We start from the raw sequence: 15,787 nt of genomic DNA on the forward strand, positions 1-15,787 counted from the left end.
CAATGATGAAGTTGCATATTAGCCCTAATTTAGTGAGATATTTTCAGCATTGTCCTTAAAATGCATAATAATTCCTACTTATGACTTAAAAACTACACACAAGGTACAAGGCTGCACTCTGCTCGGTCTCCCCAAACTGGGGACTACAATCACAAACTGGGAACTTAAATAATCTGAACATTCCTAAGTCTCTAGCTCTACAAGGCAAGTAAATCAAGGTCCTAATACTAATGTGCAAGCATATTAACGTGCACATGGTCTTCTGACATTAAGCTGAGTATTTGTCACAAAATCTATTTATACAGGCGCATGAAACACATGGATTTGAAGGATGCTGCAGCAGCAGGACCTGCCACAATTAGGCACCTCTTGCATTCACCCAACAGCTTCAACAAATGGTCCAGAAGCCACACAAAGATAAACAATTCCATCCAAAATAACTGCATTAAAACTACTCAAGATACAACACTTCTCCTGAGGTCAGGTCACAAGCAAGAGGCACCATCAGCAGGGCAAAGTATGGAGGGCAGTGCTTTGGCCAGCTCAGTTAGCCCCTGGCTCTCCCCTCTTGCCTTTTTTTGGTACCCAGCAGCGACCCTTGAGGGAATTTTGGTTTATTCTGTCGTTCAGGCCACTTTTCCTTTTGAAATGTTTTCTTCGGAATGGTCACATTTTACCTTTATTTCCATGGGGTCATCTGCATCATCTACAGCGAGAAAGAAAGAAGGATTAAAGTTTGCAAAGTCCTCTCTGACTTCAGTCAGGTGAAGATATAAAGTATCATTAAATGCTTCCATTCATAGGCAACAAAAATAATGAAATCTCAAGATGGATTGCATGGGAAGGGAACTTAAAGCTCATTTCATTCCACCCCATGCCATGGGCAGGGACACCTTCCAGGTTGCTCCAAGTCCCACTCAACTCCTTAGCCTTTACTCTATTCCAACATCTGCTCACCTGTATGAGCTGGTTTTCATATTGAGATGGGTGTTGGGATAATGTTTGGAGTCAGGACTCTCAATTTTGGCTTTACCTATCTCCAGCACCACTCCCAACATTTAGTCCCTGGTACCACAGGGTTCCTGGAAGAACTGCCAGCATGCAGTGGTTATATCTGTACTATTCCAGTGTGTGACCTCCTGGACACATTACTAAGTATCCATTCCAGGGTTGGGAACAATTAATTCCTTCAGATCAGAGCAGTGAAGGAAGGAATAGTTCAGGTTCCCCTCAGCTGCTGCATGTTGGGTTTGTGTAATATAGAGAGGCTGCTGTAGCCCCCTGTTAAATAAAAAGGTATTTTGTCACTTAAATTCCATTGTGGAGCCAGGCTGGGAGAGCTGATAATGTTCAGCCTGGGAAAGAGAAGGCTCCAGGGAAACCTTAGAGACCTTCCCTAAAGTGGCTTCAAGAGACCTGGAGCGGGACATGGGACAAAGGCCTGAAGGGACAGGAAAAGAGAGAATGGTTTCCCACTGCCAGAGGATAGAGTTAGATTGCATATTGGGATGGAATTGTTCCCCGTGAGGGTGCTGAGGTCCTGGCACAGGGTGCCCAGAGAAGCTGTGGCTGCCCCATCTCTGGAAGTGTCCAAGGTCAGGTCAGACAGGGCTTGGAGTAACCTGGGATGGTGGAATGTGTCTGTGCCCATGGCATGGGTGAAACTGGATGAGCTTTAATGTCCCTTCCCACCCAAACCAGGCTGAGATTGAATGTTTTACTGTGAAGGATTCCTCTGAGCTCACCACAGGCTCTGGGATTTCAATTTTAAGAGCACAGGTGCCATAAGTGACAAATCTGTGTGACCTAATTAATTAATTACTTCAGGTTCAGCACAGTTTTAGTGTTGTAGCCTTACCTGATAACTACCTGTTTGTTATCCATAGGGTTAAGCAGTGCAGAAAACCATGTCAAAAGGTAAATTTCTTGGAACAAGTCACCTCTCCAAAGTTTTGTGCTCAGTGGGAATCTCAATCTCTTCTATGGCATAGGGCAGATCATGGTATCAAGGACAAACAAGAATGTTCTGGTTTACAAGAGGCATGGGCAGAGCTGCAGAGATTTTTGCACCTTGGAAACACACCCAGCCACCCTGGGCATGGGGAGAGAGGGCAGGGGGAGAAGATCTGGTTTTGAGAAGGCATTTCTGCAGCAGGCAAGAGGATGATCCAAGGCAAGAAGGAAGGAAGAAAAGGCTCACACTCTTGTGGACAGCGTTTTAACAGTAACCGGAAGAGCTGCGCATGATGTTGGTATCCAAAGAGGAAAAGCATCCTTGAAAAGCACCCAAAGCCAAGCCCCAGAGCCCTGGGTTCCTGGGGACAGCCTATGTGTCACAGCACAGGGAACGTGGGTGCTACAGCACCTCTCACCTCTCGTGAGCTGGGCTGTTCTGTGCTGCTCCTCTCTGACCTGTTTCATCAGCTGCAGGTTGTGGTCACTGGCTTCCTTGTGGTTCACCATGGGGAAGGGGTAATCCTGACCTGGGCAACATGGAGACAGAGCCTTTACCATACTCGGCAAGGACATTTTTCCTGTATTTGAAATAATTCCAGCTTTTCTTTGATGGAAGCGCCTAACCCTCTCCATCAAAGAAAAGAGCTCCCACGTTGACATAAGAACCTTCAAAAATGTGTTAGAGCAGGAGTAAAAGTACAAGTTGCTCTGATACTATTTAAAGCAGCCAAGCATCCAATACTGGATAAATTCAAAGGCAAGAGCATGAAGTGATCCAAGAGATTTAGGACATAAAATTGAGGCAAAAATATTTACTATGAAATGAGACTCCACTAAAAAAATGTTAACGGAGAATGAGCAGAAGGAAGTCTGATGGATTCATCCATTTTCAGAAGATAAATGGCTTATGTTGAAAGTGGGATGCTTCCATCTCATACACATTTATTTTGGATAGTTAGCAGCAGGAAAATCCTTAGGAAGGAATGTGAATGCATTACCTATGATACATCCTGCTTGCTTCTGCTCTTCTTCAGATGCTGTCCAGGGCTCATAGATGTACTTGGAGGGAAAGTTCTTTAGTATAGGCAAGTATTTCCTATGAAACAGGGGTAAATAGGCAGGTTTATAATCATGCAAGCAAATTAATATTTGCAAATACATTCAGAGAAGTGTAAATCAACCTATGCCATGTAAATATTGATATTACAATCCATGTGAAAGTTCTGATTCACTCTCACCCAAAAAATTGTGTTTATATTCTCAAACCTCCATGTTCCAAAAGTTAACTTTACAGCATAGAATAAATGGGGTGATTTAAACAGTACTTCACTTTTATTTTCTCCAAAATAGATTTTTAACATTTCCACTGACATTTCATCCTAAACATTAATAAATTTTTAAAACAAACTAATTTTTAAAAATTGTTGCAGAATGGCAAAGTCATTTCCTGGCCCACTCTGAGGTACCTCAGCACAGGCTTCTCTTTGGCAATACCCAAATCTAGACAGAATGGGAGGAAAAGTGGGGAAATGGAGCTGTTCATTCAACATTAAGACAGTGAGCCCAGGAAACTCCCCAGTGCTTTGAGAGAGCCCACCAGCCCATTATGGAGAGACAAGAAAATGAAACTCTGAAGCAAAGAGGACTCAGAGGAGAAAATAAAACTTATGTGTGTGCAACTATAGGATGGCAGGGTTAGATGGGATATTGGGATATTTCTCCCTGTGAGGGTGGGGAGACCCTGGCACAGGTTGCCCAGAGAAGCTGTGGCTGCCCCATCCTTGGAAGTGTCCAAGGCCAGGCTTGGAGAAACCTTAGGAAAAGTGGAAAGTGTCCCTGCCCATGGCAGGGAGTGGAACTGGATGAGGTTTAAGGACCCTTCCAAGCACATCCCAGAATTCTGTGAAAAGCAAGAAACAAAGTGGGAAGTTCTACTCAAATCCTTTAGAAAGAGGAGCCAACCTGGTGATCAAACATGGTGCTGGAGGCAACAAGTGTTCACAAACGAACATAAGCCCTGCTCAGCCATCACTTGGAATGACAGTTTCCATGTACCTCATGTTTCCCATGTACCATTGCTACGAGCCCTGTTTAACAGATATGTATTTCAAACTGATCCAGTTCATCAGCTCCTGCTGTCAGAGGAGCTTGGGAGATGGTGGGGTGTCCCCTGACCTGATGTAGTTGCCCTGGGGGTCTGTGCGCTTCCCAAAGCGGACGGGGCAGAAGATCCGTGTGTACTGGTGGAAGAAAGCACTGGCTGACAGCCACATCCAGTTTCCAGCATTGATGCTGTAGTCAGCATCTAAAAGCAGCTCTTCAAACACCTGCACATCAGGGATGGGAAGAGAGAAACACTCCTGAAATGGCTACATTGCAAAAACTAGACAAAACCAGGCTGGGAGGTGAAGGGTGAGGATTGCTGCTGGAAGCACAGCGCTGTGGGGCCTGGGCTGCCTCCTCACAGGCACACCAGGAATGCTCTCCACAGACAGAAGGAAGACGGAGCGACCTGAAAACTCTGGGTTTGGGACCTGCTACAGACTGAGCATGTCTCCACCAGTATCCTTGTTATCCAAAATTCATGAGGATTTGGGGAAAGGAATGACAGAACAGAGGAAAATAAAAGCCAGCAGTGAACCTTCATTCCCTCTTCCCAGCTGATCCAAAGGTCCCCCCGTGTCAGGAAGCAGGCAACAGCATGCCGAGCCAGGTGATGGATCCAGCCTTCCTGGCGCAGCTGGGTCATAATGGCATCAATCCATGGGAACCCCGTCTGTGCCTGCAGCAAAACAGCAACATCAGCTCTCCCCTCATACACTGCTTTCACAGAATCACAGGATGGTTTGGGTGGGAAGGGACATTAAAGCCCATTCCACACCCTGCCATGGGCACCTTCCAAGATCCCAGCTTGCTCCAAGCCCCATCCAACCTGGCCTTGGACACTGCCAGGTATGGGGCAACCACACCTGCTCTGGGCACCCTGTGCCAGGGCTTCACCACACTCACAGGGAAGAATTCCATCCCAACATCCCATCTAACCCTGCCCTCTGGCAGTGGGAAGCCATTCCCTGCATCCTGTGACTACACCCCTTGTCTCAAGTCGCTCTCCAGGTCTTCTGGAACCCCTTCAGGCACTGGAAGGATCTCTAAGGTCTCCCTGGAGCCTTCTTGTCTCCAGGCTAAACATTCCCAGCTCTCACAGGCTGTCACACTACTGCAAGACCCCCTCAAACTGCCAGCAGGGACCAATCAAGGGAAGAGGAAAACTCTAAGCTCCAATGCAGCTGCTGTGGCCATGCACCTCATTACCATTTTCCATTTGTGGAGCCCCTCTGTATCCTTGTACCAGCAGATCTGGAGGCAGATGGGGTTCCCAGCCATCTGGGTGAAGTTGGGAGTTGCTGATGCTACTGTATAGAAGAATTCCCTCCACAACAGCTGCCCTTGGAGCGACACTGGGGGCAGAGAGTGGTTCTTTGCCTGCAAAAGACAAGGTGACAGCTTCAGTTCATACACATCATTGCAGTCTCATTCATTTTGTGACTGTCAGGCCTATGAAACAAAGATTAATCTGACTACAATACTGGTTTCAAGGTACTTTAGCATTCAAGTCAAGGAAATCAAAGATCTGAGGCAATGCTGTCTGTTCCAAAGTCAAACTGCTATACCTCAGTGTTACCTCAAACATTTTCCATCTACCTTCCAAAATAGTGTCACACTGGGATTTCTTACACCAAGCATGTGTTTATTAACGTGTTAACTGAATTCAGGTGGCTCAGCCATGTCTCAAAAGATAATCTTAAGGTGGAGGTAAAGGAGGACATTGGGTTTTTTGGGTTGGTTTCAAGCTCACTTCTTAAAAATTAAACAAGATTTCAGAAAGTGGTTTTTGTTTATGCTACAATTAAAACTTGTCCAAGACAAAACCAGTTGATTTCCAGAAACAAAACTGCAATAAAAAACTTCCCTTAACCACCAAACATACAAACTAATTCCTTGAATTTTAGAAAGGTTTTCCTGGTCTTCCCTGCTGATCCTGGGTCTGCTTGGTCCCTATTCATAGAACCATGATTTGAGCTGGAAGGGACCTTAAAGCACATTTCACTCCACGCTCTGCCATGGGCAGGGACACCTTCTGTTGGGGAAAAAGAAATAGGAATGCCTTATAGATATGATTCTTTAGCAAAAGACGCTGGGAATATAGAAACTGTAGGTGAGATTGAAATGAAAGGGGTGTTCGACTGAGTGTCTGGAGAGCAGCAATATGGATGCCTGACGATCTTCTCCCTTTGTTAAGATAATGCCTGTTGCTGCAAACATACCAAAGAGCCATCAGAGACCCCTTCCTGGCAGGACAGGAAGGGCCCAAGATAAGGTTTAGAGATAAGAAAATGGTAAAACATGGTAATGTAGTGATTCCTACAGGTTGTATGTTAATGTTAGAAATTTGTATCTTGTACTAGATTGGTTAGTGAAAAAGTAGACTATTCAACATAGGAGGAGATTTAAAACTTTGTAAAAGGAGACCTCACTCTCTTGCCCCCTTGCACCCTTACCCTCTCACTCCCTTGTCCTTGTCCCTGCACCCCTCACCCTTGCTTTTGCCCTGTTATCCTGCTCCTCTGGGCCTGCCTTGAGCTGCATCTGGCAGCAAGGCCCTTTTCACCCACGCCCAATGCAATAAACTGCAAGCTTCAAGACCTGAATATAAAGAGCTCGCCTGAGTTGGTCCCAACTTCCAGCTCCTACAACCTTCCACTATCCCAGGTTGCTCCAAGCCCCATCCAACCTGGCCTTGGACACTTCCAGGCACGGGGCAGCCACAGCGTCTCTAGGCAACCTGTGCCAGGGCCTCACATGGAAGAATTTCTTCCCAACATGTAATCCAAACCTGCTTTCCTTCAGTTTGAAGCCATTTCCCCTTGTCCTGTCACTACAGTTCCTGATAAAAATATGAATTTGGAATATGAACATCCTGTTTCTAAAACTTAATTGGGAAGACCTGCAAACATTCACAGGTGTTTTACACAACATGAAGCCACTCCACAGATTTCATGGGACACTGTGAGAAGATATTAAAAAGCAGCATTTTTTTGATACACCAAATCTCTACCAATATGATCTGAGTTAAATCCTGCTTTCCACGCCAGACATGTCACAGTTTTGGATTTGCTTACTTAGGAACAATTATTGGCTTACCTGAGCATAAATGTTTGACAACCTATAAAAAAAAGTCCGAACTGACAGACAGCCCATACTGAAATAAGGGCTCAGGCCTGTGGTGCTTGGAAGCAGCGAATTTGGGATAGTCCTTGGTTTAGTAAAACTTGCCACCCAGCCCTGAAAGGAAAACAGAAATCTGGGTTCAGGCAGCACAAGATTATACATGTCCAGTAATAACCAGAGGAAAGCTCTTAGAACTGGCTTCACTATCACAGGAGCTTGTTTGAATGTCATGCCTGGAAAACACTCTCACTTCCTAGAAATCAAGAAGAACAAAACCCAAGCCCAAGCTGCTACCCTCCTCCAAGCCAAGCTGGGCAATGATCTCAGCCCCCCTGGAGCCACCAGCATCCCCTGTGTTCCATCAGGGCTGACCTGGTCAGTCAAGTGTTGCTCCAGGCGCTGCAACCCTTCAGTCTCCCCTCCTCTCCAAGGGGAAACATTCTGTGGAGAAATCTTCAAATCCACAGGGAGAGGCACCCTGTAACACTCAGCCAGGCCCAGGTCAGGGGCCCTACATCTCCTGAGACAAGAGAGAAAAATCTTTGAAAGGAGCAACAGGAACCAGGAGAAGGAGACAGCCCCTGTCCATGGCACACACCAAGCCTCCTCTATCACAGTCCAACCAGAGCACAGGGAATGAAAGCACAGCGAGAAATCCCAGGATGTACTCTCCTGTGGGAGAAGAGTTCATCCTGCAATTGCTCCAGGGAATTCTAGCCTGAACTGGGGGAAGAGGAACAGTCTCTGTAAGTTACAGTGCTCAGGGCAGTCAGCTGCACCCACGGCTCAGACCCCTTTTAGTTCCCATCCCCTACACAAGGCTCAGAGGCAGGTCCTCTCCAGTTGCTCCCAGCTGCCACATCCATCCCTAGGTGGGAACCAAGAGCCTCCTCAGAACCTAAATACAATTATGGTGCTGCCTCTAAAGGCCTCTCCAGCTTCTGTGCCTCTGAGGAGAGGTCTCTCTGAAGACGATTCACAAAATCCCAGATGGGCTTGGGTTGGAAGAAACATTAGAGCTCATCCAGTTCCACTGCCTGTCATGGACAGGGACACCTTCCACCATCCCAGGCTGCTCCAAGCCCCATCCAGCCTGGCCTTGCACACTGCCAGGTATCCGGAGGCAGCCACAGCTGCTCTGGCCAGCTATGCCAGGACCTCCACACCCTCACACGGAAGAATTTCTTCCCAACATCTAATCCAAACCTTCTCGCTCTCAGTTTCATAGGGAAGGAGGCAGATCAGCTTCCTGGGCCACCCTGGCTGCTTGCTCCTAACCAAGACGGGGACTACCCAAGCCCACACCCCTCAGCAGCCCTCCCACATCTCCTCAGCCTCAGTTGCTGAAGCTTCTCAAGGCCTCTGTCCCCCCATATGACTAGAAAAGCAACAGTTTGTTTTTTCTTCCCCACTGTAAAATGCAGATGAAGAGGCCCAAGGAAGTGCTGGTGGCACAGAGATTTCTCACAACCCATGAATGAACTCAGAAATCAAGAGATCTTTGTACTTACCTGGACAAACCTGAGCTCAGCCCTGCTACAGACACCTACAGAGGTGGGGCCAGTGCAGCTCTCAGAGCACTGGCATAGCTCAGGCCTGCTGGGAAGCATGTGAACTACTTATCTTTAATCAGAATTAATTTTAGAAGTCCAAACAAATTAAGCAAGAAAGTGAAAAAAATAAAAAAAAACAGTGCTAGAAAAAATACAGGAATTTATATATCCCAGTACTTACATTACTCTTATCATCAGACTGAGGACAGTTCAGGAGTTAACAGGACTCCCCCAGGATGTGAAGATCCAAGCCTGGGTTGGTACTGAGCTGAGACTATGTCATGTCACCTGACATTGAATCCCAAGTACCTGTAGTCCCATTCCAGCTCTCTCCTGCCTCAGTCTTACCTCCCTTTGGATCACTGACTTCTCCTCACACAGAGCTAAACACAAGACATCCTTGACTCTGAGCTTCTTCTCAAGTCCTGGGAGACACGAGCTCAATCCCTCTTTCCCATATAACAGAGGGGAGGAGAGATTTAAAGTCAGGAGGAAACAGTAGGATTATTCCACCAAACTTCCTGCATAAAACAAACTACAGTGGTTCATCCAATTTACGTCCAAAATCTTGAGAGGAATGTACAGCATTCCTTTGAGTAAATTCCCCAGGCTTTCCTCTGTAGGAGCTTGACATCTCTTAAAAACTTTTCTCAAGGTGCCTGGCAAAAGCTTAAGACTTTTATGGAATCATAGAATCACTGAGGTTGGAAAAGACCTTTAAATCATTGAATCCAACCATTATTTTGTGAACTGTCCCACATGGTGGGAAATCTGCTGCACAAATATCAAAATAGATATCAGACCATTTCACCATCTGCTCTCCCCTCCCAACAGCAGTCACATCCCCTGTATATAGAGTCAATAACTTTCCATGCACAGAAATAAAACAAGAAAATACCTAAAATGCCTCATTACTATTTGGCCCTGGCTCTTTTTTTTTTTGGGCAGAGAAAGAGGACTAGCAGTTCCCACTCACTGGCTGGTACTTACTGGAAGTCTTCAGCTGTAAGGTTTCGGACAGGCACCTCAGGGTCACCAAGCAGAGACAGAATATGAAGAAACCTCTTGTAAGTTAATGGGGGACTCCCACCATTTAGGTCCAAAATCCTTAAAAAAAACCAAAAAAACAACAAGATCTCTTTTCACACCACAGAAACCAAGGAAGAAGCTGGACCTTTCAGTGAACAGGAAGGTGACATCACAGGCTATGACAACTCCCATTAGTGCAACTGAATGTGGAAATTACAGATTTTACAAGTAAAGCTCCCCTGGGTGAATGTATATCTGTCCCAAGAGCAGTTTCTCAGAACCTAAGACAACAAAACTGGAATCAGGATTCCAGCTATGGCTTCACTTGTACTGCCACACACAACCAGCACACACAGGGCAGGGTATGGGACACATCTGGTGCCAAAAAAAACCAGGTTCAGAGCAGTAAATAACTGTCCTCTCTGAGCAAACACCTCTGCAAACAGCTTGAATTCAAGAGAGCAAGTCACATACATCCATTCATTTACATAATTTAGGGGTTTTGCAAAATTGGAGTGCTCGGGCTGGTTTAGCTATTACTGCTTTCCTTCTTAGTAATTTCAGTATCTTCAGTCATTCAGCAGTGAGTAACAGCTTGGATCCAAGTGTATTCAGACACTAGTGAAAGTTGATTTGAAAGATTTTGAAAAAAATCTGACACCAAAAACTCTTCACTATATTCAACAGAACTTTTACAAGTCCTACTAAATGTGTTAGAGAATTTATTTCACTCTGTTTAAAAGAGTAGGGTTTTAGGTGAAATTAAACTGCCCAAAAGGAAAAAGTTAACCAGCTCTTTAGGCTGAAATCCTAAAAGCTGTGCACAATCTTTTCTGTTCCTTCTAAGAGAGCAACACACAAAGTTTCTCCAGCAAACAGCTCCACGTTCACCTCAGACAGGCCAATTTTCTCCAAAGGAAAAACCAATACACTTGGCCTTTTCTCTTCTAAAATGACCTTCCTGGAGACACTTGTGGATTTGGGGCAGTCACATACCTCTGGGTATCATACAGGCTGTGGCTCACCAGGGAGAGCACCTCAAAGCCCATCTCTGCCCCCAGACGCTGGATGTTGGCCTCCATCTCCTTGTAAAATGGCTCCATCTCTGCATCCAGTGTCACCTGTGTGATATTCCATTTCTGGATGTGATCCCTAAGAACAGCTTCATATTCCCCTTGAATAACCAGCAAGCAGGAGCCTAGCTGGCCCAAGTTTTTGTGGAGATCCTCAAGGGACTGGAGCAGGAAGTGCCACCGCAGGGCCCCAATGTGCATGGAGGAGGTAAGGAATGCTCTGTCCAAGATGTACACAGGGTACAGGGCCTCTGAGGACTCCAGGGCAGCTAGCAGCACTGGGTTGTCATGGAGCCGGAGCTCCTTTCGGAAAAGATGAATGGTGCGATGCAGCATCCTGGCTACAGGAGGAAGGGCTTTCAGGATACCAAATCCCTGTAAAGAATAAGGTCAATTAACAATTAGACATAATAAAGCTCAAAAAAAAAAATCCTCTGCATTTTTTACCACCAACATCTTGCTTTGGTAAGTTTTCATGAGAGAGAAACGCTGGAACAAGACCAAACCTGTCCTCTGGCCCTACCATTCAGCAGCAGGATCACCACTCAGCTCCACAGAGAATGGTCTCTGCTGCAATTGAGTCACTTAAATCCTTAAATTAAATCCCTCAATGAAACTACATCCCAGTAACACTCACTAGAAGGAAGGAATCAAAACAGATGGAGCTGCCAGAGCTCCACTTAGTGCACAAACACGTGGCTGTCAGCCAACCCTCTGGAAGTCGTCAACTTACATCAGGTAGGTTCACAGGAGCAATTAGCTCATCATAGACCAGGTACAATACTCCCTCTGTCAGGCAATTTTAGTAGGAGACATCTGAATATGGATTTCACAGAACCCAGACTAGTTTGGGTTAGAAGGGACACTGAAGCACATTTCACTCCACCCCCTGCCATGGCAGGGACACCTTCCACAAGCCCAGGTTGCTCCAAGCCCCATCCAACCTGGCCTTGGACACTTCCAGGGATGGGTGTTGGGGGTTGGTTCTCTCCCTTTCCCCTCTGTGGAATTTTCCCCATTGTCATGCTAAGATACCTGTTGACTGGGCCCTGGTGACAAGGCGGGGGGAGGAGAGAGAGAAAAAGGGAAACCCCATGAGATTCAAACAGCCAGAAGAGGAAGTGGAAGGCTCTGGCTCGCCCCATTTCCCCTGCGGAGGTCGGATGAGAAGGACGATCGCCACCTCTGTCCCATCCCTGCCATCCCAGCGCCGGGAGCCATCCTCACTGCTGTCGGACCCTGCACTGCTGCCTTCTCGCTGTGAACTACCCCCATCCAGCACTCTGCTGAGCACAGGGACCGACACCGTGAGCGGAGAGCTCTCTCTCCATCTCTCTCTCCCCCTGGGACAGCGCTGCCACCACCCCCAGCCCTCCTGCAGCTCTGCGGGACCCGCCCACCCCCAGCACCGGGAACTGCAGCTCAGGGAAAAGGTGCCTGCAGCCAAAAAACACTGGGACTGAGTTACTGCTCTGTTTGTGGGTAATTTCATAGTTGTTGTTGTTCTTGTTTGTCTTGTTAGATATACTAGTAAAGAACTGTTATTCCTACCCCCATATCTTTGCCTGAGAGCTCTCTTAATTCCAAAATTATAATAATCGGAAGGAAGGAAGGAAGGAAGGAAGGAAGGAAGGAAGGAAGGAAGGAAGGAAGGAAGGAAGGAAGGAAGGATCACATTTTTTTTCAGTCCAAAGGGAAGCTTCTGCTTTCCTTAGCAAACACCTGTCTTTCAAACCAGGACAATGGGGCAACCACAGCATCTCTAGGCAACCTGGACCAGGACCTCAGCACCCTCACAGGGAAGAATTCCTTCCAATATCCCATCTCACCCTGCCCTCTGGCAGTGGGATGCCATTCCCTCTTGTCTTGTTCCTCCAGACCCTTGTCCAAAGTCCCTCTCTAATTGTCTTGGAGCCCCTTTAGGCACTAGAGGGGGCTCTGAGGTCTTCCTTTTTCTTCTCTAGGCTGGATATACCCAGCTCACCCAGCCTGCCTCCAGAGCAGAGCTGGGTATGATAATGATACAAAACTACTCTTGATTCATACATTTATTCCCCTCTGAACTACTTTATCTGAGTTCAGACGGTTGGCAGGAATGGTAACCTTGGGTCTTAGGCTGAAGCAGCTCAGGGCACAATTTGGGAAGCAACTCACAAGCTCTAGCTTCCTTGTTCAGGACAATGAACACAGCAGACGCCAGGAAGCAAAGGAGGAGCCCAGCTGCCACCTCATGTCTTCCACCGTGCCCAGCAGTACCTCCTGAACTCCCTTTCCCATGTAAAACTGGGGAAGTTGAATGCCCACCTCCCAGGTGGGTCCCCAACTGCTGCTAATTTCGAGCCTTACCCTCAGAGGAAAATGAAGAGATTAGGGATTAGCAAAGAACCAAACAACAATCCCTAATCCAGCTCAGCTCTTCCAGACAAACAGCTCCACTTACCCCCTCACCAATGGCTGCACCAGGTGACTCAGCCCTTGTCCCTGCTCTACTCACATCCGGCAGCCTTTCCATAAATCTGATTTGCTCCATTCCCAAACACATGCACCAGCAGCACCCAGACAGACCCACGTTGTTACAACCCCTCAGTAAGGCCCCAAACTCACGAGCATGGGGTGCAGCCCAACGCAGGGCTGGGCTGTGAGGGGCGCTCTGCCCTGCGCCCCAGCTCGGCACTGCCCTGCACCCACTTCCTGGGAGAACTGGAAAAACAAGGTGATTCCTGCTGCTCAGGGTAACACCCAGCTGGCATTTTTGGGTACTAAGACATGCAAAGTGTGCTGGAAGAGTCCTCTATGCACCCTATGCACCAGCTAGCCTCACTGAGGGACTGCACCAGTCAGGGGCTCCAAGGCCCCACAGCCTTACAGCCTTTGAGGCTGTCCCAAGCCCTGTGACCCCACATGGTCTGCAGGGTCACCCCAAATCCAGGGTCCTGCAGCCCCATGATGCCTGTGGGACCACACTCACCCCATGCCCCTTGGTCTCAAACACCTGGGACTGCTTGGAGCCCAGTGCCCCACACAGCCCATGGGATGGCCCCAAGACAAGTCCCCAGGTTGGGACCCATCCCATCTCATCCCATCCTTTCCAGTTATGGCAGTCCTGCAGGAGCAGTGGGGACCAGGATCACACCACAACAGGGACTGGGCACAGGGAAGGCAGCCCCAGGCCAAGGCCTGGGTGGGCTATAGGGTGTAGGTTAAAGGCAGCTCTGGGGATCCCACTAAAGAGACTGGGGAAAACAGAGCTGGGTGACAAGGATTTCATTAAAAGAGGCTGGGAGGAGCAGGGGCTCCATTAAAAGGGGCTGAAGCTCACTGGGGAGGGAAGGAGCTAAGAGATGAAGAGGTGTCAAAGTTGGGTGAGCAGCTGGGATCCCCTACTGGGTGGAAAGGAATGGGGAGGGGGATCACTTGTGCAGGCCATGGGTGGTGTCAGAAAGGAACTGTGTTCTCAGACGCTCCTGTCATGTCATGAGGAACGGAAAGATGCTCTGTGATGCTAGAGAAGGCAGAGCAAGTGCTGTCTGTCATTGTCATTGACACTGTTACTCTTCCACCTCTCCATGAACCAGTGACTCAAGTCCATTCACCCAGCAAGGCTGGGTAGACTCCCTGCCACATCAAGATCACATCTGTTACCTAAAAATCAACCAGGCAGGCAGAAAATATACCTCACACTGGATTCATCCCTCCACTTTGGGACAGATACACTAAGACAGAAAGGAAAATCAGGCCTTACCTTGAGGGTGGCAGAGCTGACACTCCAGGGTCTTTACAACATGTCGCCCGAAAAAGAGGAGGTCACACAGACACTGATCCTGGATCTCCTGCTGCTGAGCATTTCTCTCCACAGGCATGAATGTGCTGGAGGGGTGCAAGGGTTGTCAGTGGCACTATCCAAAACCCATTGTGCTGCTGCTGTTCCTACAGGCATACAGAAATTTGTTGTCCAGGTTTAAACACCCCTAAATACCATAACTATCCGCCCTTAGTTAGATTCTGCATCAAACATGGTCTAAGCCACTCAAGCTTTTGTGCAATTCCCAAGAGAGAAGGAAGAGGACTGCAGGCAGCTCCTCTCTGGTCCTACTGGCTCTTGGAGCTGACAGAGCCAGATAGAGCAGGGACAGACCAAGGCCTAGGAACTGTTTAATTTCCTCTGTGGCACACTCTCCATTGTCAAATGCTCCTTGACTATATCCTGGCTGCTTCAGAAGCAATAGTGGAACAGATAAACACAGGTGTCAAACACCTAGAGAGAGCAGCCTCACACCTGCTCTCTGAAACCACAGTCTGGGCTTGGAAGTGGAATTATCACTGTTAAATTGTTTAATGCTATTCTGACACGCTTGAGAACAATTCTTAATTGGGATCTAAGAATGAATCTTTTGCATAAATCTGATTCCATAATCCCACTCTTCACACTGAGCCAGACCTAAGGCTACTATTGATTCAAATCTCTAGGTTCTTTCCCCTCTTTGAATACATTAAGTGATAAATATGGTACTGGATACAGCTTTGATGCAAGAAAATGATATACTGAGTCAGAGAAGAAATAAGTCCCAAATCCATCCAAGTGCAGGGGCTTGACGGGACTTATCCTGCAGCAGGTCGAGAACCAGCCCCGAGGGTCTCTACCCATGGGGGATGGGGTGGTGGGAAGCTGGGGGAGACGGGCTGGGGCTCCAGGACCCGCTGCCCGGGCCCCTCAGACAGGCGGAGAAGTGGCGAGGAGGGAACGGGGGAGGGCGGCCCTGTGCCAGCCCCAGGGCAGCTGAGGGCGAACGGGCCAGCCTGGCCTCCCAGCTCCGCCTCACCTTTACCTCCTTCCCCACGGTCTGTGCTGGCTGCGGAGGCAGCACCGGTTCCTCACCCCACGGGGCCGGTTACACAACGCCGGCCGGGACAGGTAGGTTATATAAGGAGCACCCCCAGAGAGGCCCT

General features: G+C 47.9%; 1 protein-coding gene across 1 annotated transcript; it reads right to left on the bottom strand.

Moving 5' to 3' along the window:
* Positions 1-446: 446 nt before the first annotated feature.
* LOC134053982 (cryptochrome-1-like) lies at positions 447-15,687 on the bottom strand. The gene is made up of 13 exons (XM_062509359.1): positions 15,667-15,687; positions 14,583-14,707; positions 10,764-11,215; positions 9,729-9,845; positions 9,106-9,192; positions 7,558-7,705; positions 7,159-7,299; positions 5,269-5,439; positions 4,598-4,738; positions 4,132-4,283; positions 2,955-3,052; positions 2,373-2,483; positions 447-706 (listed from the first exon to the last, which is right to left on the bottom strand). The coding sequence occupies exons 3-13, from the start codon at positions 11,174-11,176 to the stop codon at positions 627-629; spliced, it is 1,659 nt and encodes a 552-aa protein (XP_062365343.1). The 5' UTR covers positions 11,177-11,215; positions 14,583-14,707; positions 15,667-15,687; the 3' UTR covers positions 447-626.
* Between the last annotated feature and the right edge of the window lie 100 nt (positions 15,688-15,787).

This window comes from Cinclus cinclus, chromosome 27 (genome assembly GCF_963662255.1).
Source record: "Cinclus cinclus chromosome 27, bCinCin1.1, whole genome shotgun sequence".
Classification (NCBI taxonomy): domain Eukaryota; kingdom Metazoa; phylum Chordata; class Aves; order Passeriformes; family Cinclidae; genus Cinclus; species Cinclus cinclus.